Source organism: Sinocyclocheilus rhinocerous, unplaced genomic scaffold (assembly GCF_001515625.1).
Source record: "Sinocyclocheilus rhinocerous isolate Xijiao unplaced genomic scaffold, SAMN03320098_v1.1 scaffold1169, whole genome shotgun sequence".
Classification (NCBI taxonomy): domain Eukaryota; kingdom Metazoa; phylum Chordata; class Actinopteri; order Cypriniformes; family Cyprinidae; genus Sinocyclocheilus; species Sinocyclocheilus rhinocerous.
Genome location: NW_015650322.1, coordinates 828,435 through 854,250, shown reverse-complemented (window position 1 = coordinate 854,250; position 25,816 = coordinate 828,435). Strand labels below are relative to the sequence as shown.

General features: G+C 37.9%; 3 protein-coding genes across 4 annotated transcripts; 1 reads left to right on the top strand and 2 right to left on the bottom strand.

Annotated features, from left to right (window-relative positions):
- Positions 1-10,980: 10,980 nt before the first annotated feature.
- Positions 10,981-15,411, bottom strand: zbtb1 (zinc finger and BTB domain containing 1). Its single transcript, XM_016516682.1, has 2 exons — positions 15,175-15,411; positions 10,981-13,643 (listed from the first exon to the last, which is right to left on the bottom strand). The coding sequence occupies exon 2, from the start codon at positions 13,637-13,639 to the stop codon at positions 11,606-11,608; it is 2,034 nt and encodes a 677-aa protein (XP_016372168.1). The 5' UTR covers positions 13,640-13,643; positions 15,175-15,411; the 3' UTR covers positions 10,981-11,605.
- Positions 15,412-15,418: 7 nt separating this feature from the next.
- zbtb25 (zinc finger and BTB domain containing 25) lies at positions 15,419-19,156 on the top strand. Of its 2 annotated transcripts, none has more exons than XM_016516684.1 (3): positions 15,419-15,444; positions 17,535-17,713; positions 17,960-19,156. In XM_016516684.1, the coding sequence occupies exons 1-3, from the start codon at positions 15,430-15,432 to the stop codon at positions 19,086-19,088; spliced, it is 1,323 nt and encodes a 440-aa protein (XP_016372170.1). In that variant the 5' UTR covers positions 15,419-15,429; the 3' UTR covers positions 19,089-19,156. The 2 variants fall into 2 exon arrangements, with proteins under 2 accessions (XP_016372170.1, XP_016372171.1); XM_016516685.1 differs by lacking the exon at positions 15,419-15,444 and adding an exon at positions 16,397-16,438.
- Positions 19,157-22,097: 2,941 nt separating this feature from the next.
- On the bottom strand, positions 22,098-24,372 carry LOC107711664 (uncharacterized). The gene is made up of 2 exons (XM_016516683.1): positions 24,245-24,372; positions 22,098-23,659 (listed from the first exon to the last, which is right to left on the bottom strand). Exon 2 carries the CDS (start codon positions 23,544-23,546, stop codon positions 22,119-22,121), a length of 1,428 nt encoding a protein of 475 aa, XP_016372169.1. The 5' UTR covers positions 23,547-23,659; positions 24,245-24,372; the 3' UTR covers positions 22,098-22,118.
- Between the last annotated feature and the right edge of the window lie 1,444 nt (positions 24,373-25,816).

Here is a 25,816-nt window from a genome sequence, read left to right as displayed (position 1 = left end):
CAACCCGTTCTCATCAATCTGCGTATAAATAACACGACTTTACACTTTCTAATTGCGTGTAATGCATACGCCAGATGCCAATGTTGCGTGCATATGATACGCCAATCCTTCACATTAACTTCGGTGGAGAGTGCAAATCACCCGACTAGAATGACATATTTCACCTATAATTAATATTAATAATTTGAACACTACAAGAGAAAAAAAATTATGAGACAATTTTGGGGTTGATTTCATCTCTGTACATACATGTTTTTAATTTTGTTTATAGAAACAAATATATCCACTAAAAGGGTTTCAAACATTTAGGCCTGGTTTCACAGTGAGGGCTTAAGGCCCCGATATACTACTGAAAACAAAGTTCTTTTTCGTTCTTCGTTTAGGGGTAAAACGAAGTTCGAAATAGCCTACGTGAGCTGCGGTATACTGTTATCGAACATCCCGACACCGCCCACTCTGATGAAAGCAATGTTTATATGAATATGTAAATATGTGCTTCGCGCTTTCCCCTCAGTATCAAAATGAACACAACAAAAATGGAGAGAACATCAAGCTATATATACAGCGTCGGCGCCACGGGGGGGCCTGAGGGGGCCCGGCCACCTCGGTCACTGTGCCCCCTCACCTCTGGTGCCGTCTCCGTAGCGGGCGCCCTGATTTTAGTCGGTGAGGCAAGGTACTGCCCTGGGAAGGTCTCCCAGGCTGTTAAATACACAGATTAAAAGCGAAATGTTTTCATTTCGGTTCGTTCTTAGCAAAAAAAAATATTTTTCCCGTTCAGGTTATGCAGAGTGAAATAAGAACGGTGCTGCATTTAGAAAGAATTCTTATTAACTTTGCTATTATTCTTGAATTTTCAAACTGCTAACACTTTGCAGTTTCGAATTATGCCTTTACTGTTTGACCAAAAATTACGGAGTAGTCTATTTTATGTTTCAGCTGTTTGATCGCGCCGGCGCCTCACGCGCGCACTATATAAGCTATGCATTCATTGGAAACAGCGCAGCCGTTCAACGTGCCGTGCCGTGCCGAAATGGAAGTAACTTAAAATGTTGTGTGTTTGTAATTTTAATATTTTTATCTATAGGCCTATACAGCAAAAACAAAAATCAGGCGTGTGTATTTATAACATCAATTACTAGGCCTACATTCTTTTTTTTTCAGAAATGGAAGTAATTTAAAATGTTATTGTGTGTTTATAATTTTAATATTTTTAGCTATAGGCCTATACAGCAAACCTACAGAGCTTCCAGATTATTTTACGGAGCTGTAAACACGGGCATCTTCGACCGCATGCAATCGTTGACGAACACCCAGTTCATATATCAAAATAGGCTATATGTTATTACATTGTACATATATATCAGATTATTTTATTTACAAGTACAAAAAAATTGTGCCTGCCCCCTCACTTTGTGCGCTCTGGCGCCGACCCTGTATATATATATATATATATATAAAGTATCTGTTCATAGCAACATGGGTATGCTTGCACCAGCTCTGGAAATTACCACTCTCGTGAAGTCACGCCACGTGTAGGCTATTTACATGGCACTTTATTCAATATTGCTTAAAATCAAGCAGCAGTATTAAACATGAAATATTATGCAATAATAAATTGTGAGTACATTAAACAAACAACTCAAGATATTCATACCTCCACAGACAACTGCATGTTGAAGTGGATTTGAAGATGACTTTTTAATTTGACCAGTTTGGCTGGCTTAAACATGCTGGTCAAGCAGAAAATTGCTGGTAATTGCTGTAACACTTGTTGCACTGCTGCAGCTCAGGTAATGCGTCACCTCTCTGAATCCTTATTTGTCTCTACAAGAGATGAAGCCACACACAATTATCTCAATGATGACAAATGGGATTAAAATAACTCAACTACAAGGTAATATTAACACACAAACAATGCATATAACAGAGGGAATTAAAGCAAACTATTTATTTTTATGAATAATAAACGTCTTCAAAACTTCACCACAAGGCCCATTTACAGCATGCATCCGAAAATTAATCGAAACATCCACAGAAAAAAGTTATATACTATAAAGTATGACAACAAATTCAAGTTTCAATATAAGATAATAAAGCCAAGCACACATTAAGTACTTAGCAGATAAATGCTTAACGTAATATATACGATAATTATCAAACATACGATAGCAAAAACATTACAGAATACTCACCGTGCTCTCTCGTTGTCAATAACTCCGCCCCTCACTTCCGGTTCTGTGGCTGCGGTTCTGAAACTGCTGGTGCTGCGGGTCTGCAGCTGGATATATCTCAACTTTTCCGGAAAGTCGCTTTGGCAACTTGCCGTTTCAAACTCCCAAAACGAACACAAAACGAACTTCGTTTTGGCCGGATTTTGTTCGAAATGACATCACATCAGTTTGTTCTTCGATTTCGCTTGAAGTAGCCTATATCAGGGCCTTTAGACTAAGCCAGGTTTAGGCCATAGTTCAATTAGGACATTTAAGTATATTTATAAACATTCCTTAGAAATAAAAAAACATTACTGTTGTGCATTTTGAGACAAAACAATGGCACTGTTATATTTTAAAATATGTCAGTGCAAGTTTCTTTCAGTTAAAACAGCTCAGACAGGGCCGCTGCTGGCCAAATGGGTGCCCTAAGCAGAATAGTATTGTTGTGGCCCTCCCTCAAAAAACAAAACAAAAACACCTACTATAAGAGGTCAAAATAGAACTTTAATAAAATAAGTAAAAATAAAAAAATAAAAAAATTAATTGTAATTAAATTGTATTATATATAAATTACAATTTTAGCTCTAGACAGTTACTTATGGCTATGATTTTATTAATACAGTTGTCTGATTTTCTGGTCTCAAGCATTCAGAAATCACACAAAATAAAATTAAGCAGTTTTACTACGATAAAAACATGGTTCATTTTGGTAAGGGTTGTGATGTCCACATGTTTTTGTTGAAGAAATTATAGAGGCTGTAGCATTTCTATCGCAAAAAAGTGGCCAAAAATTAAAAATTAAGTGGATATTTGAATTAAAAGTTTGGTCAATATTAAACAAGGATTTGATCGTCCTGTAAGTGTCAGTAACATACTACTCTGCATTATCCAACCCGAATTTGGCAGTGGTGTATACCTGAAAGCCATACTCAAGTAAAAGTACAGATATCTTACCAGAAAATTACTTTGGTAGAAGTTGAAGTCACCGTTTAGAATATGACTTGAGTAAAAGTCTTAAAGTATGTGATATTTATTGTACTTAAGTACGAAAAGTATTTTTTTAATCTTAAACGTACTTAAGTATTGAAAGTAAAAGTACAAGTAAATGCAAAATGGAAAAGAAGCAAATAAATATATATAAAAAAAATTTATACACAGCTTGAGTAGCAAGATTGTGTTCCGTTTTTTTTTTGCCATATTATCTTTATTCGTTTTATAACAACAACAAACAAACAAAGGAGGAAAAGTGACCATCTGTGTACAAGTCGTTAAATGTGGAAAGACCCTTATTATTCCACACTTTAAAGGTTCTATCACTCAAAGCCGGTGTAAAATTATGATTCTCACAAATGGGAGAATGAAGGGAGGGCAGCGTGACACCAAGAAATTTCTTAATTTGTTTCAATATCCTTAAAGAGCTATGCACTACAACATTTTTAGTGATGTTCTTTAAAGGAACACTCAAATTGGAAATAATTTAAAACATGAAAAAAATAGTTGAAATGTGAAATTAAAACCGCCAGTAGGTGGCAGCAAGTGACTGTTAATGAGTGAGTCATTGAGATTCATCCGATTCATTCAAACAACTGATTCATTCAGAAACAAGGCATTTGACTGTGTTAATGAGTAAATCACTGAATCATTTATTCAACCGATTCGTTCAAAAAACTGATTCATTCAATAAGTAAACACCGTCCATTGCTCAGAGACGCAAAACAGTGCTGTGATCTTTGTTTGGAACTATTTTCGTTAGCAAAATTGAGCAAAAACAAGCAATATTATGTCTAAAATGTAAGTCACTTATTGCTTTACTGAACTTGTATAAAATGTTATTAAATGTGTTCATGCTGATATCTGCAGAAAAACGGTAGGCTACTCTTTGAGTGACATAGATTAAGTTAACTATATTAAATTATATAAATATAAAAAGCATACAGAAGCATTTTTGCCATCTACAATTTAGAAAGCCTGGAATTTTCAGTTTTAATAGACTAATAAAACAATGTGCGTGCACTCTCTGTGTGTGATTTGGTGATATAGCCTACTTGATAATGTCAGATCGCACATCATTACAACAACACTAACCATATTATCGCAGACGATGCTGTACCGCACACTCCAGACTCGACTTGAGTGGAAAATGAATCATCCGCGGTTGTGCGCCAACTTGTTTGCACGTGAGCAAAGGTGATTTTTAGGAGTCTAACTTGCAAACGCCAGACCACTGATTCGTCAAACCTGCTTTCCTGCAGTCCGTGTTCTTCTGACTTCTGACTATTTTGTAGTAAGTAACGAATATGCTTCGGGGAAATGTATCGGAGTAAAAGTATACATTTTAATTAGGAAATGTAGTGGAGTAAAAGTAAAAGTTGGCTGAAATATAAAAACTCAAGTAAAGTACAGATACTCCCAAAAAATACTTAAGTACTGTAACGAAGTATTATTACTTCGTTACATTACACCACTGGAATTTGGTGACCAAAAGTAATTGTGTTAACAATTTTTCATCCAGGTTATTCACAAAGGGGAGGATATGGGATTTAGTGATGCACATGTTTAATCTTATCAAATACTTTTGAGAGACACCTTTGATTAATATCTACACTCATCATGCAGGCCAAAATAGATTATCAATTTGACATTTTTTCTTCTGTCAAAGATGGATGCAGTGGATCACTGTGCTGTTTGATGTATGCATGACATACACACAACAGCTCAAAAATAAATCCCTAAATTCACTTCTCTGATGTCAGAGACATCACTGCCACACACTGCCAACAATCAACATGTGTTGTTTTTTCACATCATTACAGAATAACTCATAACAACTAATCTCATAATTTATATTTTTTCCCTGCATCTGAGGTTCTTGGCTTATAATGTCAGTCACATTTTTAGCCAGCATGCATATGCAAGTGACTTTGTCATAAACAGATGGCATGGATCAGTTGCCATTTTGAAATTTTTCAAAGAATCTTTCAAAGAAGAATTGCAAAAGGCTCTAAAAGCTGTATCTCACATAGCACGTGGTTATCTGTGAACATTCACACCCACAAAGTGGGTCAACAGAAAAGGGACAATTTAAGCATGATGTTTGTTCATGCAAAGCAATGCAAAGCAATATATATTGTATTTTAGCTGAAGGTTGTTGAGTCCATGAATTTAGCTACATAAGTCAAGCCACAGCTCTTCATTCTAAGATTCTTTACACATTATTTTCAACTGCTTCTGGTGTGAGAGGACAGATGGTGGGAGTAACAGATAAGGAGAAAGTGGAAAAAGCCAAGTCCAACATGTGAACTTATTCTGGGGTTTTCTAGCATCATATGCAAATTACAAAATAATAATAATAATAATAACTATTATTATTATTATTATTCAGAATTATTATAATGAATATATAATAATAATTCATAGTTATATAATAATTCAGATAATAATAATAATAAAGTAAAATAATATAATATATATAATACAATGAAAAAATATTGTGTTCAATGCATAAGAGAGGACATGACCTGGGTGCGTAGCCACACAACACACTAGAGTGTGGGTGGATTGGAATAATGAATCAGGAAGAAAATCAAAGATTACATAAGGTCAGTCCAGACCAAACAGACTTTTGAACAGAAGGCAGGTGAACTCATCAGAGTTCATTATTAAATTGCTCTGGACAAAGGCATCTGCTAAATGTCTAATAAAAATTGACAAAATGCTAGAATTGTCCAGAGGTTTATCTGAGCTTACAGGATACAGTACTCATGAAAGGTTAATATTTTCAAGAAGGGTAACAGCCAAAGCCTGTGCTTAATGACATGTAATTAAGCAACTACAAAAGGACCAGGTGGCAGTGGGAAGTGCTGTAAAGTGCACCTTCAAGAGGACCGTGCCTGTAAACATATGACTGGAGTGGGTGGATGATGTGTTATGGAAAGACTCTCCATTACTGAAGTTGGCATGACCAGCTCCCATGAGGACCAGACACCCACAGTCGTGACAAACAGACCTGCCTTAAAAGGACATCATGTAAACCAGACCAAATCAGAGGTGCACAAGAGACGGGCACTCTGGGTCTGTGATCCAAGGCAGAAATCTGCTGATTTTGAACATATAATTAGGCATTATGGAGAAGAAATTCATTTAGCAGGGTGTAGCGGAAACAGGCTGTGGCGTAGATGTCACAGATAAGGCCATTTTTGAGTAAACCATGCCTAAAATATAGCTTAAGTCATTTTTGGATTTGTTAACAAACCATTAATGTTAAAACCTAAGAAATAACTTCTAAAAGCTTTCTAAATAAATTCTTCTTTTGTGAATCTTAAAAAGGGTAGAATATACTTAATGCAAGTATGTGAATACAAACCAATGATCATTTAGATGCCTCTGCCATTAAAACTTACTTACTAAAAATTACTTAGGGAAGTTGCAGTAAACATACCTAATTTGTTCAGCAATATAAGACCTACTCCGCCATGACAGTAGTTCATCCGATTCTCACCGTGAAAGACTCTCCGCTCCAGCGCCCCTTGTGGCAACGCAGAGAAAGCAGCGCGCACATTTAGTGTGGATTATGTTTCGGTATTAAGCTGCTTTTATACAGTCTATGGTATTAAGCAGTAAAATATTAACGTACATCTAAATTCTTGTATGTTGATCGAGAGATTGCTGGCGTATAACAACCTGATAATAATCGTCCCCAATAATATATTTCAGCACTCACGTCATCTGTGTTTTTCTAGCAAATGTTTAGAATCAGGGTTGCAAAAGGTTCGCGATTCAGTTTGATTCATTCGAACGGTTCACTCACGCACTGACTCGTTTTTGCGGGCATCTCGGGATACTTTATGACAGAAAACAAAGAGAGCGCCGAATGAGGTGTAGATCATTTAGATGCCTCTGCCATTAAAACTTACTTACTAAAAATTACTTAGGGAAGTTGCAGTAAACATACCTAATTTGTTCAGCAATATAAGACCTACTCCGCCATGACAGTAGTTCATCCGATTCTCACCGTGAAAGACTCTCCGCTCCAGCGCCCCTTGTGGCAACGCAGAGAAAGCAGCGCGCACATTTAGTGTGGATTATGTTTCGGTATTAAGCTGCTTTTATACAGTCTATGGTATTAAGCAGTAAAATATTAACGTACATCTAAATTCTTGTATGTTGATCGAGAGATTGCTGGCGTATAACAACCTGATAATAATCGTCCCCAATAATATATTTCAGCACTCACGTCATCTGTGTTTTTCTAGCAAATGTTTAGAATCAGGGTTGCAAAAGGTTCGCGATTCAGTTTGATTCATTCGAACGGTTCACTCACGCACTGACTCGTTTTTGCGGGCATCTCGGGATACTTTATGACAGAAAACAAAGAGAGCGCCGAATGAGGTGTATATTTAACTACAATCCATTGTAGGAAACAATACTGCCAAATGTCTTCTAGCAGCTCTTTACTGTATACTTGAAAGACTCGAAACGCTGGGCTGCCCTTAACTCACAATAATGTATCTAATGTAATCTGAGAACACATAAACCATCTATTACTTATTAAGTAGAAGAGTGCATTTTGTCAGCCAAGCATACACATTAAGCTTCTCAAATGCACTCATGAGGCCTGTTCATAATGTATGTTACAAACATACTGTAAGGATAAGCATAAAACAGCGCCACCAAGTGGATAATCAAAGAGTAACATGAAAGCACATAAACAAGAGGAGGCAGGCAGCGTGCTTTCCGCTTCCAACAAACAAGCAAGCAGAAGAAATACAAGCTGAGCTACATGGCCACACGGACAAAAGATATTAGATTGATTTGCCATTTGCCAAAAATGTATCTTAATTAACAATTATAAGGTAGGTAGGCCTATAATACAGTCAATAAACCCAACAAATTTTTAGTACATTTTACATTAAATAATTCACGTTTATTGCTTTGCTCATTTAAAGTACGTTTTGTTTCATTAGAAGCATTTCTTGGTTCTAATCAAGGGTCTTTTTTATTAAACAGCTTCTGATGTCTTAGTCAGGTATTTACCCAATGAGAACGAAAAGTTCCTTCCATGCTAAAGTAATTTGGTTGGACAAATACAGAGTTTGTATGCGTCACAGTAAGCCCACAAGAGGTTTCCAGGCATCTAGAGATGGTTTCCAAAACCACAAGCTCACTGGCTGCAAAGGCAGTCGAGGTGTTGGAACATGTAGGCATTAAAAGGCTTTTAACCAGATATAAACTCATTTGAGAGTCTGAGATAGGGGCTGTTTGGGCATTTTAAGAAAATAATTTTAGCAAAATACAGGCCATGTATGGGAGGGATGATTTTGTGCTGATATAGAGTTCAGCATAGACGTGGCCTAACAGCATTTGTACGCATTTCCTCTAAAATCCCTAAAACAACCTCCCCTACACTTAATCTGTTTCTCAGAGAGTGGTACATAGGCCTACTTAAAAAGCTCCTCTAGAACTTGGGGTCAAATAATATGAGAGAATTGTCACCATCTAGAGGTTAGTGATGGCACTATCCTGCAAACAACCAAACACTGTTAATGTTAGTTCAATTTGCCCCATGTGTTTGATTCTGTTTTCCTACAGACCTACACAGATCGCTCCTTGTTCCGACTTTGCAGCTCAATTTCAAAGTACTTCTAGAGGGATGAATGATTATTAGGCTATCAGCGCAGCTACTGAACATCAGCAATAATACATTTAACTGCCACTGCATTTCACGATAACACAGGCTGAAGAAATCGGCAAAGCAATGCATTGTCACACACAATGCAGAAGCATTATTTTGACAAGCTATTGTTTATTAGTAAACAAGTTAAATAAAACTACAGCAAATAATGCACCAAATTATCATTTAAACCATTTTAAAAGAAAACAGTAGTATAATTTTTGATAAATTTGACATTGCAAAGGCATAATATAAAAGAAAAGCTTTCATAACTAATTATTTAAATGAACTTTTTTTATATAAATATTATTCGTTTGTCAGGGGATTCATCTATGCAAGCTATTGTGTTTGATATGGTCTGTTAAATATAGGGATAAAATATCCCGGATGGGTTTGTATAATGTGTATAATGATCATTTGCATTGCAAATATTACACTGCCATTATCCGACAACCAGAAGGTTGTAATAATTCAGCAGGCAGCCTGTAGTCTGACTACAGAAAATACTTCATATGATAAATTAATCACTGTCAGATTTAACAGTAAACACACCTTATATGTTTTGCATTCGTGTTCATGAATTTAGTTTCAAATGCATCAAACAAATCACCAATTTTTGAAACTTTTATTTTCTTTCTTAAATCCAAGAATGTATGAAACACTGAAGGAATTTTTTAAAATGTGATCAAAAAACAATATTTGCATATATTCCTTACAATATTTCTACCACACAAAAATATTTTCACTAGGTTTAGATCACAACACAACCCAAATACATTGCTGAACAGCCAGTGCAAATGTCTGAGCTGTTTGTCTGTTAATTAAAATTACGTGCTTGCTTTGGTCCTTAATCATAATTCTTTTTATTTAAAAACTGATCACAAATGTAACTACCGATGAAGAATACAAGTAAGCTGCATAAACCTCACTGTAACACAGTCTCGATATACTTTTTATACAATCCATACATTAAGTCATTAAGCTGTATAAGCCTGAATAGGTCAGTTTACTTGAATGTGACAACTTATTTCAAAAAGAAGCGTGGAGCACCAACTGTCACAAGTTTAGACTGCCTGCTCTTAATCCAATCATTAACTGTGTCCAGATTAATTTGTATGATCTCATGGCGACGTTGATGGTTCATGGATCACAGCTCCAAAAATCTGCTCTTTAGCCTGTATAAACATCACGTGATTAAACTTGAAAAACACAAAACTGAAAGAAAAAACAAAAATACAATCCAACCTGGTTATTTCACAAGATAACGATTGCCGAAGCACTTGTTTATTAATACAAACGTTATAAGTTACCCTACACCCTTGTGCAAGCATTATATTGCATTTCCACATATTCACATCAAGCCACAATAATTCTATAAGGTGTGAAATATTTGAAATGTTAAGACCTCGTATAAGCCCATTTAAGCTTTAGATGGACCCTAAACAAAAGCATATAGTTTGATTGCTCCGAACAAAAACAGCATAGGCTGATAAGAATTGTATATCACGTAATCCTTATTAGAAACATATAGCTGGTGTACAAACCGAAAGATTTTATAAATCTGTTTATATGACATGAATATCTTTGGGATATTGAAATAGCTACACAATAAATGTTGTTTTACTCCATGAAACTGTTCACGTCAACTCTGTGAACGCACACTAAATTAGGGTTGAATTTACAACAGTTTGCATAGATTACTGGGTTTTGTATGAGTGACGATTTAGCAATTACAGCTAGCTGAAAGGCATCAACAAGAGTGTTTTTCTTTGCTTTTACAGTATTTTTAGTGTTCTGGTGCAAGGAGGGAAAAGTGCCCGCATTCTATTAGCAATCTGTTCTCCTTTATTATCTCCGTGCTTGAAAGGGATAGTTTGTCTAAAAATGAACATTCTGTCATCATTTTGTCATTCCAAACCTGGCTTTCTTTCTTCTGCGGAACAGAAGAAAATATCTTTTAAACAATGTTTTAACAGTTTTTTATCCAAAACAACACTGGACCCCACTAACTTTCATTGTATGGACAAAAGAAGTTTATAAAAAGCAGATATTTTTCAAAATATCTTTTTTGTGTTCAACAGAAGAAAGTCAGTCATAAAGGTCCAGAACAACATATTGGAGAGTAAATGATGATGGAATTTTCATTTGGGTGATAGATCCCTTTAAGGGCATTTGAACATGGAGGATATGACAGGTAACGACGACACCAGAGCTGCTTGAAATGATGACAAAATGGAAGCTGTATGTGCTCGTGTTCACTAAAAAAGCACCACCAATAACATAAACAAATGACCTCTTTGACAAAAGTTCTCTTAAATACTAAGGTTAAAATGTTGATAAACTTTAACAAGCCAATGCGTACCATCATTAAAGCTTTGTGATCAGATATTAATTATTGGATGTAAAACTATTAGCCTTGGGCCAGTTTCATAACTACAGACCTATAAAGCATTTTCAACTGAAACACCACTGATAGTGTGATTTAGTCAATATCTAGACTTAACCAGTGTCTGGATATCCACCTCGAAATATAAGAAAATGAAGACAAAAGCTTGAGGCACTATATCCCACCAAAAACATCTAGCATCACATCCAGAATTTGCATACACATGGAAAGTGCAGTTGTAAAAGTTACAATTGGCGTCTAAGTGCATAGATTTGTTCTCACATTTACAGTATGGCTTATTTCAAAGATTCAAGGGTTGCAGAGAGAGGCCTCTCAATGTCTCTTGGTGTGCTTGGAGTTGTAGTGGCTCCGCATGTCTTTGCGGAGACGGAACTTCTCTCCGCAAACGCCACAGATGTACAGATGCACATCCATGTGCTTCTCAAGATGTTCGCCGCTGGGGAAAATCTGGAAACACACCTGGCAGATAGTCTCTCCGGCAGACAGGTGAGAGATCATGTGTCGCACGTGATCGTGTTTGAGAAACGTACCCTGATCACACACGGGGCAGACGTACCGCGCCATTCCCTTGTGCATGTCAGTGTGCAACCGCAGCTGTCGTTCGCGCAGAAACTGTTTCCCGCAGGTCTGACAGGTGAACTGCTTTTCCTTGGTGTGCACAGTGTAATGCTCCCGTAGATGACACCTTTGGTAAAAGCCTTTGCCGCAAATCGCACAGAAATGCTTGCGACGATGGTCTGGCTCACCACCGTCTTCCAATAGAATGGGCCGGAACAGCTCCTGCTCCGGACAAGCCAACGTGTGCGCCACTGCAAGACTTTCGCTTTCAAATATTGTCCCACAGAGTGGACAGCGAAAGCCCAGGTCGGCTCCTTCCAGCAAGCTTTCCTCCATAGCCTCGGCATCTTCAAGTAGAAGCGAATCCTCACCTGGGGAGTCCATCTCGGCCCCCTGGGGTTCACCACATCGCTCTGCGTGCTCCTGCAGCTGCCTGCCTTTAATGAGCACTTGGCCGCACCTTCCACAGGCACAGATATGTCCCATGTGGCTGGAGATGTAATGAGCAGACTGATCCTCCTTTGTCAACAGGGCTCCGCACAACTCACATGGAATGCATGCGCCATCTTGCTTTTCCTCTTTGATCCGGTGCACCTTTGGATCAGAGGATAACCCTGTGCTTTGGCCCTCCAAAGCATCCATGGCGGATACTCCGGCCTCTTCCTCGCTGTCAAACTTCATCTGGTCTGCAAGATTGTCTTTGTACGCTCTGGTACGAACTTTGCAGCTCCCTACATTATGGTTCCCTACCTTTATGACTTTTATAGTTTCCAAATCGGTCTCAGAATCGTCGTCTCGCTCCACTTTAATGGTTATATTCCTGGAGAAGGCAACTTCACTGTCCATGCCAGTGGCGACGGACCTGATCACCGTCTCTGTGTCCGACTTGTGGTCTGGCCAGTCCTCTTCGCCCTTGCAAACTGTTCTGTGCTCATCCGTACCCTCTGAGGTTGAGCTCTCATCTTTGCCAGAATCGCCGTAAACCTTTTTGCTGACTTTGGGTGTCTGAAAAGCTTTGCGATTGGTGCATGTGAGGATGTGTTCAATGAGAAGCTTTTCACAGCTGAACACAAAACCGCAATCGTCGCAAGTGTATGTACGGCCAAATCGAGGACGTTCTTTAATGGCAGAGCTTCGGCCTGATGTTCTCTTCCTTAAGTCACATGGCTGGTCTACAACGGTCTCCGAGTGTGGCGGAGGGTGTGGTATGACCACATCTTCAGCAGGCCTGACGGTTGAGATATTAATGGTCTGACGAGCAGTTGTGGTTGAGGCTTTGGGTGCGCATTCATTCTCAGAAGGGCTTGGTCGCTGCTGCTCAAACATTCGAACGCCGAACATCATCTTGCTTCCCACCACGCTGGATGAGGATGAGGAGCTGGATGATGAAGAGGACGATGCAGAAGACGAGGGTGTCAGATTGGATGTTCGGATATCTCTGAGGTCCTCAAGTGAGTCGGGGATGTAGTACATTTGTAGGTAGGCCATAGATGATTTCAGCTCTTCAAATTCATAGTGATCCACAACGATTCGGCCAAGGTACATGAGCTGCAGGATGAGATCGAAGCACTCTGCGCTGATCTGCATGTTGCTGAGATCAAAACGTGCAGTCCCCTGCTGATCCCGGATGAACATCATTCTGAAGTAAGAGCTGCAGGCTGCCAGCACGGCCTTGTGGGCCCTGAAATAAATGTCCCCTATAGCAATGCAGCAGTCACAAAGGAAACCCCACTCCCTTTGGTTGTTGAGCTGCTGCAGGACATGCTCACTGTGGCTTGGCCTTGCCATTGCCCTGTAAGGAATCGTAAAGAAAAACGTAAGATATCAGCAAGACCCAGGTTTGAGGAATCTTTTTTTCCCTCTCACAGGCGCCCTTTGGCCATGACTATCATGATAATATCATGGCTATTATGTATTGATTTGCAAGAGTTGGTCTAACTGTGGAATGGAATGGAGTGCACAGATCTCAAGATACATTTTTAAAAGTTGGACTATTTTTAACTTAACATGCTGCCTTAAAAAAACACAACACTCATGATAGGACACCCAAAACACACCACAAAAGAGCCAAAGATGTGTGAATGCGTATGGCTGCAATTATTTAATTAAAAGCACAATAAAAACAGTAATATTGTGAAATATTATTACAATTTTAAAGAACTATTTTCATTTTAATATATAATATATTTCTGTGATGGCAAAGCTAAATTTTCAGCAGCCATTACTCCATTTTTTTGTGCTGATTTGGGGGTTCAAGAAACATTTCTTATTATTATCAAGGATGAATACAGATGTGCTGCTTAATATTTTTTTGTGGAAACCATGATACATTTTTTCTTGGTTCTTTGATGAATAGACAGTTCAAAAGAAAATAATTAATTTGAAATCTATTGTAACATTATACATTTCTTTACTGTTACCTTTGATCAATTTAATCCATCCTTGCTGATTAAAGTAAATTTCTTTTTTTAATCTTACTGACTCCAAAGAAAAATCTAGATAAAATAGTCAAACTCACAAATCAACTAGATGTCTTGTCAGTATTGGATGTAACACTAAAGACTACGTAATAGCCTTTTGCCAATGTGAAACAACAAAACAAATACAAGTGGAAGGTAAGACAATATTTTTAAATTATTATTAATGATAGGTTTAAATATTTTAGGTGTTATTATTTTTCCTTGCTTCGTTATTAATAATATTTTGCACTGATCTGTAACCATCTGAGCAACTCAGCAGGTATAATTCCTTATAAGGGCAAACTTGGTCAATAAACTCAATTGATTGGCTATAATAATTAATGGAGTCTAGTGGAATCTTCAGTTTCTTTGCAAACGTTTTACCATTCAGAATAAAATCATAAAAAGCAGATGACAGCAGAAGATAGAAATTGTGTTTATATAGGCCTAATCAATAAGCTTAGTAAGAGTTGGTTTAAATAGTACTTGTTTCCGTCGTTCAGCTCCATAATAAAGCCAAACAGAGAGGTTTACATCCCGCCCCCGCGTTCTCATTGGCCTATTTTAGAGACAGAATCATGCGGGCGTTGTGGCTGTCAATCATACGGCACTTAAAAGTAAAATCAAACTACTTGGACGACACACTATAGATCTGACCATATGATTATCCTTAGGGACAACATAAAGTTTTTAAAGGATCTGTTACTTAAGAGACGGCAGAACAGAATATATCTGACCAATGTCGTAGGGAGATCTCTCACGCAAGCATGCAGCGCCACCCCCGCGCAGCTTCCCGCACATACGCTATGAGCTTCACATTACTGCAGCTCGTGTTTACACGCAAAACACACTGAAAATACTCACCGACGGTAATGGGCGCTAACTTGTAGCGAACGACAGAATTCAAGTTAAAACACAGAGCGAAGAAGTTCCACCTCTTTTCCCTTCGTCCAAGCGAAAACTTGGGACGAGAATAGCTAATCTCGAGGGCGAAGCCCCTTCTGTGCAGCGCGGATGAAAGAACTTCCGCACAGCCGCTCTGCGAGCTCTATCACCGCACTGAGATCCGGCCCCGCTCACGCAAATCCAGCCCGCCCCAGCACGCGCAGCACAGTGAAAATGCAACCAAACCATGTATGAAAATACGCTCTTCAGAACGAGCCCTTGCGGTTAAAATTCGTGCTGAAAACGAAATAGAATAATGTTACATAGCATACATTTCGCACCTTTTACACAATAACTACTTTCAAATCATTAGTTGTTTATGTGTATATATTAAAATTTTTGTATAAAAAAATATCGCTTTCCTCTGTATTGCTGGCATTACCATCATGCCAAGCATTTTAGAGTGCTGAATTTCTGCAAAAAAAAAAAGGGTTGTTGAGAATTGTAATTTCTTATGTAAACATCAGAAATATCACTATTTTTGTACGATATTTTTTTACATTATCACAGCTTTTATAGGTCATTAACATGTTTTAGTTTAAAATGTTATTTTTTTACATAATTGCAATTCTCAATTATACAATTTTTTTTAATAAAAAATAAATGTTTTATACATTCAGTCAGTTGACTACTTGCTAACTTGTGTCCAAGAATTATTTAAAAAGTAAAAAAGGTAATTAGCCTACCATCACATGCTATTACCCTCTACACAAACACTAATCGTAAATCCACACCATAATAATGACACACTATTTTTCAAGTGTTCAAATTGTTAGAGGTGTTCCTACATAGGTGTGTTACAATAAAACAAATTCATGAGCGCCTCAGAAGGTCTGTCAGACCCTTTTGCAAAACTGGCTTTGCTCTCTCGTCTATGCAAGTTGTCATACGTCATGCATTTCGGTTTAGCGACTTTTCCACTAGATATAACTGCATAGTCTATTTGTATATGTGCGCCTTAGTCGTCCTTCGACACAAAAGAACAAAAACGCAACGAACGAGCATGTATACGAGCAAAGCGTTTGCATTGTATGTTTCCAATATGTGTGCTTCCGGATATGCTAATGTACAGTACGGTCACGTGACGGATTACAAGCTAAGCCGTCAATCGCTTAGGAAGAACCGCGAGAATTTTTCTGCTGCAACAAACACGAAATTATTATCCGTTTCTCTCGTATAGTTGGTAAGAACGCATTTTTTGGGACTGTGTGAATGCATTATGTCTGTGCGTTGGTGCATGCATGTTTTGTTGGCCAAGGTGCATGAAAACGTACGCCGTTTCTTCGACAACACTTGATCGGTGTAGACCAGACGTGTGAAAATTATGATTCTGTCGCGGACAAATCTACTGGGAGTCTGAACATGCATATTACACAAGCATGAACTAAATAGCTCATACACGCTCTTTTGTGTATTATCCATTCATTCATGACATTTTCCTACGCGACGAACAATTGCTGTTTGTAAATGTCCTTTTGTGTAATGATTTTAAGAAATCGCTGTCAGGTATTGTCTGGTCAGGTCGACATACAAAGATTTTAAAATGTTGCACTGTAAACATTATATACAAGCCAGTCGTTGCTGTTTCTCCGTTCATATTAAGGAAAGAAAAAATTCATACAATGATACAATATGACATTCTGCTGTAGATTAAGATATACATTAAGAAAAACATTTCCGAATCATGTTTTTATGAGAAATGTAAGAATGTCATTTACCAAAGCACTGTCATAGTAGGTTTCACTGTAAAAAAAACAAAAAAACAAAAACAAATGGCAATCCTATCCAGATGTAAACAGCTGGGTATTCTCAAAAATGTTTTAAATATTATGGCTATTTTGATCGATAGAGGTCGCCAGTTACTCTTACAACTATGGCTCTTCAGTGAGACTCACTTCATTGGTTGATTCTGGCACTTGGTCCATCATGTGGAGAGACATTTAGGACAAGAAAAAAATAAGAATGTCTGAGAAGACAAAAAGGAGAAATCTAGTATAAAAGTATATGCCTTGGTATTCATAGTGGTTTCATGCATTGTGAAAACATTTTTTGTGCAATTTCTTTTAAAATATCACATACATTTTTTCAAATATACAATATTAATTAAGATCAATAAGTTTTTCTTAAATTAGCTGTATTTCACCTGAACAAAACATGATATAGGTAAATGCTAGTATTATTAATACCTGCTTAACATACAGGAGTAGGCTATTCAATTTATGCATAAGAATTTATATGACATTTGTCTTCTGTGCATGTATGTATGTTTTATGTAACAGGTTGAGATGGACGTGTCTGGCCACAGTCTGTTCCTTCTGCAGCAGCTGAACGTCCAAAGGGAGTTTGGCTTTCTGTGTGACTGCACTGTTGCCATTGGTAACGTATACTTCAAGGCTCATCGTGCAGTCCTTGCTGCCTTCTCAAACTACTTCAAAATGATCTTCATCCACCAGTCCAGGTTAGTGAATGTTTCTTGAAGTGTACCAACATAATGGTACTGAACTGAAGGGTCACCTATCATGCTTACATACTCTGATAATCAAACAAGCATGGGGAGGAAGTCAAGGTAGCTTGATTGATAAATATTAAAAGTTGCATATTAATAATAATGCCAAATATAGAAAAAAAATGACTGTTCTTAACCATACTTTGCATGATTAATAAATTGCTGATTGTATTTTTGATGACTTTCCTGCTTTTTCAGTGAGTGCATCAAGATCCAGCCCACAGATATTCAACCAGATGTCTTCAGCTACCTGTTACACATCATGTACACAGGCATGGGTCCCAAACAACCTGTAGACCAGGGCAGACTTCAAGAAGGTATCAAGTTCCTCCATGCGTACCAGCTCTGCCGCAAAACAGGTGAGGGTGGCCCCGATGCATCCTCTGAGCCCATCCGTATGTCCAACCTGTATGGCATCCAGATCTCTTCACAGTTGGCCAGTAAAGAGAACTCGGGCCTGAAGGCTGGTGGTTCACGGGACCCTGAGGATGGCCGCTCCAGCACTAGGGCCGATCGCACACATGGCCGTTTAGCTCTCGCTGTAGGGCTAGAGGGCATTACGTCTGAGCGACAGCCTCAAAGCTTCCACGCCGCATCCTCAGTGGCCTTGGGGGACGACTCTGACATTTTGGCACGGATCAAACAGGAAAGGGTAGAGCAGGAAGAACAACAGGAAGGCGACAAAGAGCCTTGCTCTCTCTCCCCAGCTCAGGTGAGCCCCTGTCAAGTGGGTCTATTCAAAGATGGTCCTCTAGCGCTTTTATGCCCCCGGTGCGGTGAACGCTGTCTGTCGCCTGAAGGCCTACAAGAGCACCTATTTATCCATGCAGCCTGTGCACTTGAGCCTAGTGGTCTGATGGAAGGCCCTTCAGAGGACAAAACCGGGGAGCACAAGTCCCTAGAGGAGAGGCGGCCTCACAATGAGCGCATAGACTCTGGCAGTCTGGAGGAGGCCTTACGGCAGAGTCAGGCCCTGGCAGATGAGCTGGCCGTGGAACTCAGGCGAGGTAGTGGGACTGGACGGAGCGGCAGCCCGTTGGCAGCCTTCACGCGAAAACGAAAGATGGCCTGTGCCGTCTGTAACCTTCGCTTCTCGCAGAAGAGCCAGCTGCAGGAGCACATGTTCGCACATGTGGGCAAGCCGCTGCGATACCATCGCTATAGCCGCTTCTGCGGGCAGCTGCTCCATGGCTGTGAGGGCCAGCCAGATATTACCACAGCCACAGGAGAGGAGGCAGCCAAGGACACTCAGGATAACGGCAGCTCCTGCTACTCACTGGACTCTGAGGTCTCTCAGGAGAGCGTGGACGCAGTGACTGTGGAATGACGTAGTGTTTGACATAATTATATTCATGCAAACACACAATGTCTGTTAAAGGAATATTCTGGATTTAGTACAAGTTAAGCTCAGTCAACAGCATTTGTTGATTACAACAAAAAATAATTTCCACCTGTCCCTCCTTTTCTTTAAAAAAAAGAGCAAAAATCTGTTACAGTGAGGCATTTACAGTAGAAGTGAATGGAGCCAATCCATAAACATTAAAATACTCACTGTTTCAATAAGACATAAACAAAATATGTTAACATGATTTTAATTTGGGGAAAAAAAATCTCTTACCTTTTCTGTGTAAAGTTGTATCTAATTTTACAACTTCCATGACAACATAAAGCCCAAAGTATACTTCGGTTTTTACACATATACGCTGAAGTATACGTACAGTGCTTGTGACATAATACATAATTTTTTAACAGAATAATGTATAAGTGTTTTTATAAAATGTTAAGAGTCATGTTTCTGCTTTTAATTATCCAAAATTTGTCCCCATTCACTTACATTCCAGTGTGCCTCATCATAACCTCAGTTTTTGCTTTTTTAACAAAACGTCAAAATTGTCAAAATTGCTTTGTGTTAATCAACATTATTCTTCAAATGATGTTGATTGAGCTGAACTTTTATTAAACCCAGAATTTTTCTTTAACACATTTTGTTTTCTGCCTCAGCATTTCTGTCCTGTCACAAAAGTCCTTGTCAGTGTTAAAACATACAATAATTTTGTTTAAAACTTAGTGTTGATGATTGTAGTGTTGTTGTATAATGATGTTGCTGACTCTTGGATGACTGAACACATTGTTGGATCAATTATATATTGAAAGGAAGTATTAGGTTGACAAGCACATGCGTGTGAAATTCAAATAGCACTATTAAGTGCCACATTTGACCACAATCAAAATATTTATTTTCAGAGGCCTGCTTAAGCTAATAATGTAATTATTTTTGTTTATTTTGGGGTTGTGGCCTAATGAGTGAAACTGACTGAGCGTAGATTCTAAATTATTTCTTCCCTAAATCGAATTTCCTATCCAAAACTGGTTCAGTGCCTTAGAATATTTTTGCCAAACATCTCTGTAGATGAAGCACTTAAAAGAAAAGCACTTAAACTATTGCTCAGCCAGTTGAACCAAATCCAGCTGTTTTTCAATTTCAAGTTAACAGTGAACAGTGCCTATTTGTGCAAAGTTGTCCAAGACATCTACACAATTAGAATAATCTTTCAAATGAATGTGTGCTTTTCTAAAAGCTTTTTGATATGTTGAAAGACTTTCACAAACACAGAGTATAATCCAAGTTTGCTAACAGTCTTACTACATAAACCGAGACATAACTACAAAGATGGGACAATGCCACTGTAAATGTCTAATATAACACTTCTTGTCAAACACAGCAATGGCACATTCAGTCATGTTTCAAAAGCAGACAGGTCATTTTCAAAAGCTGAGACATGACAAAATGTTTTATTTAGAATGATTTATCAATTTCAAGACATCACTGATGGTAAACTTTCTTTGTGCTGTATTTGAACTGTCAAAGCACCAATTTTTGCAGTTATATTGAATAATTGAGGCTGGTATACTGTGATGAGTATATTAAATCAGCAAAACTTGCATTTGTGTTATTTGTGTGACTTGTGTAGTACATTTAAACAGTCCCTTTCGATTTTATTCATCATCAGCACTGAGTGCCACTGTGAGATAATGTGTTTGGGTATTTTTTTAAATAAACGGCACATTGAATAAACTGTGTTTTATAGTGCTTCTGCTTTGGTCACTTGTCATTGGTTTCATTGGCACTGACTGGGGATTGTTCACCGCAAATGAAAATTCTGTCATTTACTCACCCTCGCGTCATTCCAAACCTGCTGTATGATTTTATACAGCTTAGAAAGCAAAACATGATATTTTGAAAAATTTTTCATTTTTTTTGGTCTATACCAGCAGTGGCAAACTCCGGTCCTGGAGAGCCGCAGCCCTGCAGAGTACAGCTCCAACCCTAATTAAAACTCACCTGCCTGTAGCTTTCTAGTAACCCTTCAGACCTTGATTAGCTTATTCAGGTGTGTTTGATTAGGGTTGAAGCAAAACTCTGCAGGGCTGCGGCTCTCCAGGACCGACGTTCGCCACCCCTGGTCTATACAATGAAAACCAGTGGCGTTCATTGTTGTTTTGGTCCGCATTGACTTTCATTGTATGGACAATAACATTCTTCAAATTATCCTCTTTTGTGTTTTGCAGAAGGAATAAAGTCATACAGGTTTGTAATAACATGGGGGTGAGTAAATGATGACACAATTTACGTTTTGGCTAAACTATCCTAACTGACAACTGTTAACTGACCGTCTTGTAGTAACATCTTATTGCCACAAGAGAGTAGCATGTAGGCACAAAAGCAAACATGATCTCTGCTGCCAACTCTGTGTAATCATTATCTTTAAGCATTACTCCCAAGCTTGTTATGTACAGTATAGAGTCACTTAACATAACATCTAACAATTTCACTGTAGGCTTCAGTCAGGACCTCATTTAAATAGGCTACGAAAAAAACATCCAATGCACACACCTGGGTTCTCAGACCACTTATTTTCATAAAAACGTTGCCCTAAATGTTGACGGAAGTGTTTCACACAACATATCATAAGCATGTGGCTCAGTGCCTTCTCAGAGTCATGTGTGGGATATTCATGGCTATAGAAACTAGACTGCAGTGACATGCGAAATAATATTGCAGTATAAAAAATATGAACAATAGAAAGTAACATTAATGAAAATATGAGGTTAATCATGCAAGTACAAATTTACAGCATTAAAATTACATAAAATTACAAACTTTTCCACAATCTGACATCAATAATTACAATTATCATTACAAACATTCCCAATGTTTATACAGACTGAAATGTCATCTGACATTTAATCACATGAAATTCCTCTTCTCTTTTTTTCATCTGTTATACACAGCTTTATTTATACCATCTTACAGAAACATGAACACATTTGCTGAATAAAGAATATGAATGTGTGTTTACACATGGTCCAAACTTATCTGATTATGCTGCTGCTCGATTGTGAGTTGCTCCACAGCACCACGAATGGCTGCTTGCACCATAGAAACTGCCGTCTGAATCAGTAAGGGCTCATTATACCGGATGTGGTCCAGTTCAGGAGACGCATTTACGTCAGAAGGATGTAGTGTGTTGTTTGTTAGGCTGTTTATTCTTAAATGTTGCCAGGACCCATTCATGGTAAGACCATCAAAATATGGTGCCTCATTCATGTTCTCTTCCTCTGATGAGTATGCATGTTCTATAGTAATCACTGGCCTGCATTTGACACAAGTTTTAATAGGCTTCTCAATTAAGACTAGCAGATCACCAACTGATGATGTGCCTGGAAACTCAGAGTCGAAATTACGGCCACTGCAACACAGTGGAGGAACCTCAGAATCCAAAACACTAGATTTTAACACCTGCTTTTCTTCTTCATTCAAACTAACATCTTGGTCAGGATGTATTTCCTTCACATCCATGTGGTCAGCATCAATGTTTCTGTTAACGCTCACTTCTGCACTGAATGTAAATGTCTCTGGAACGCTTTCCGCTTTTATGTCTTGTTCTTCCGTTTGGTTCTCTTCTTTCGTGATACTGGAAATGTTCAAAGCAGCTGCAGGTGATTGATCAGCTACTATTTGTGATGCACCGGAAGCATTACACTCGAACTGATCAATAGGAGGTGCTTTCTTCCTTCTTGGAAAGATGTGGTAGATCTTTTTAAATGTCAAACCTTTTGGTGCCGTTATCTCCTGAAAAACCATGCTATTGTCTTGCTCTCTACATCCCCTTCCTAGAATGATATTGGATGTGGTCTCTTGGATCTCTGATCTCTTAGAAAGGGGCCACACTGAGAAGAAAGCCCTAGTTTTACTTTTCCCATTGGGAACTTCCTTGTTTGCATCCATGGAGTTACACATATTGTGTTGAGTTTTGTTTCTGTTTTTCAAAGGATTCAAAGTCTCGTTTTCTGTTCTATCTGATTCCTTCCTCTTTCCACACCTGAGGAGTGAGGAAAATGCCCTTTTAATGGATGTTTTTGAAGTGCTTCTGGTTATTTTTGCTTTACTTTCCATATATTCATTTTTGCTTTCACTCTGCTCCAATGTTACAAGAATTCCTGAGGCATCTCCTGGAGCACCTGGCTGGGTTTCCTTCTCCTCTGAGGGTTTTTGAGGGCTGTGGTGGGTAATAAGTGAGGATTCATTTCCATCATTTTCTTGATAATTATTCTCTGCTGTGCCATCACAACTTTTAGCTTGTCTTTGCCTTCTCTGAGATTTACCTTCAAGTTTCTCCCTTGATTTTGACTTCCCCAGCAAAAGTCTCGGGGGACCCGTCAGTTTTCTCTTCAAACCCACCCTCTCCTGACTGTCGGGTAATTCTGTCTCTTGTGTGGACATGGTTAATCAAACAGTACCAAAGTCAATAATAGTCCACACTGGCAATACTGGATCAATTACACAAGCGGGTGTTTTCTCCGCTTACATACTGTTGGCTTAAAGATGTGGTGATGCTGCAAACCAACACAAAACATTTCTGTATTTCACTTGTTGGTTGAAACATATTTATAACCTGATTTGTCTTCAGTGATGAGCTTTTTGATATATTAGTCATTTGAAATGTTCATCTTTGAGTAGCCTATATTTTGAGTACTCAGACGACACACGAGCTGTGCAATGTTTACAGCACAAACAACATGAACTCATACTGGGTGTGACACCAGTGAAAAGTCTCTTTAAAAACATCCCTTATATAAAGAATTCAGTAGGCGTTTTGCTAACAGGTGCTAACAGTAAAAGTGAACTAAAAATACGATTAAGGGCAAATAATAACTTTTATTTCCCAACACTTTTTTTTTTTAAATGATAGGCTACAGGAATAAATATATCTCAGTATAAAGTCAAAACTCGAAGACTATTACGATAACAACATATTTTGTTTGTGACGTTTGTAAATCTGTGACGAATGTAAACGGTCATTACTTTTACATCTTAATCTTTATGATGATAAAATATAACTCAGAACAGCAGGTTAGCTTTGATTTAGATTAAAAAGTCCTACAACAGCGTACTAATTAATGATAAGTTAAAACACCTACCTGTAAACTGGAGAGCACGACGTAAACTATTTTCACGGTTGTCTAGGGCGATGAGATTTAAAGAATGTTTATAAATCCCCTCGCAGATCTGCCGCGCTCAGAGACTTGAGCCAACACACACAGCACGTTACGCGCCTATTTGTTTCCATGACGACCAGCAGATTGACGGTTTATGTGAGCGTGCCGATCATCCATCCAATCAACACGGAGGAGGCTCTGCTAATGTGAAGATATTATTGATATCCATCATTGCGACCATACACACTCGCCATATACAATTTCCTAACAAAGTTATATTTTCTATGGAAGTTTTTTTCCTAACAAAATTCAAATGAAAATTCAAATGCCTAAAAGATCAAATAATAAATCAAACTCTCAAAACAACTGCTCAAATGAGAAACCAAATGCTCAAATGCTATTTAATTTCCTCATTCGTGGAAGCTTTCCTAACAAAGTTATATTTTCTATGGAAGTTTTTTTCCTAACAAAATTCAAATGAAAATTCAAATGCCTAAAAGATCAAATAATAAATCAAACTCTCAAAATGGCTCCTCAAATGAGAAATCAAATGCTCAAAGGCAAGTTCATTTACTCATTTGGGGAAGCATGAACTGTATCAAAAATCAAATTAAAAATCATTTGTATTTGATAGGCTATATATTTTTCATTATCAACCCAGCATAAACCTGTCATAATTAAATCTATAATTCAGTGCTAAAATCATAAATCAAATGCTCAAATCGACATCACAAACGATCAATCAAATGCTCAACTCATAAATCAAATACTCAAGCAGACATCTCAAATGATAGGCTACACACACACACAAACATAAAAGTTGTTTACACTTTGTTAAGATGATAATATTTTTTTAAATAAAAATAAAATATTTTAGTGATGGAGATCAACAGAGAGAGGCTACACTCTAAGAATAAAGTTTTTTTTACTGGCACTGATGGTTCCATGAAGAACCTTTAACATCCATGAATCTTTCCATTCTACAAGGTTCTTTGTAAAAAAAAGAAAAAAGAAAAAGGTTGGTTATATTATTAAAATGTTCTTCACACTAAGAAAAAAAATTGTTCACTGAAAGGTTCTTTATGGAACCAAAAATGTTTTTTTATTTTATTTTTTGTATTTTTTTTGCATCACTGTGAAAACTTCCTTTTGGAACTTCTATTTTAAAGAGTGTAATTGTTATATAATGACTGAAAATCTAATCTGGCTTTAAATGAAATGTCTGTGATGAGCAGATGGCACACAGAAATTAATTCTCATTTGGAGGCTTGCTTGATGTTTGCAAAAGACATATGTGCAAATATGACCTGTTATTCCCAGAGTCTAATTTATATCTATGTCAGTAGCAGACATTTCCTTATGGACCTTTTAGTTGGACAGCCTTTTTATCATTCAGGCATGTTTTAAACTTCGTTCAGAAGAGGGATTGCCTCTTTCACTCAGGATATATATGACACAAGTCTTGACATCTCATGTATGAAATCTTATTTCAAGCTCAAAGGCACCAATGCTAATGCTCAGTGACGTGAGGTCCCAAAGGTCTGAGGAAAATAT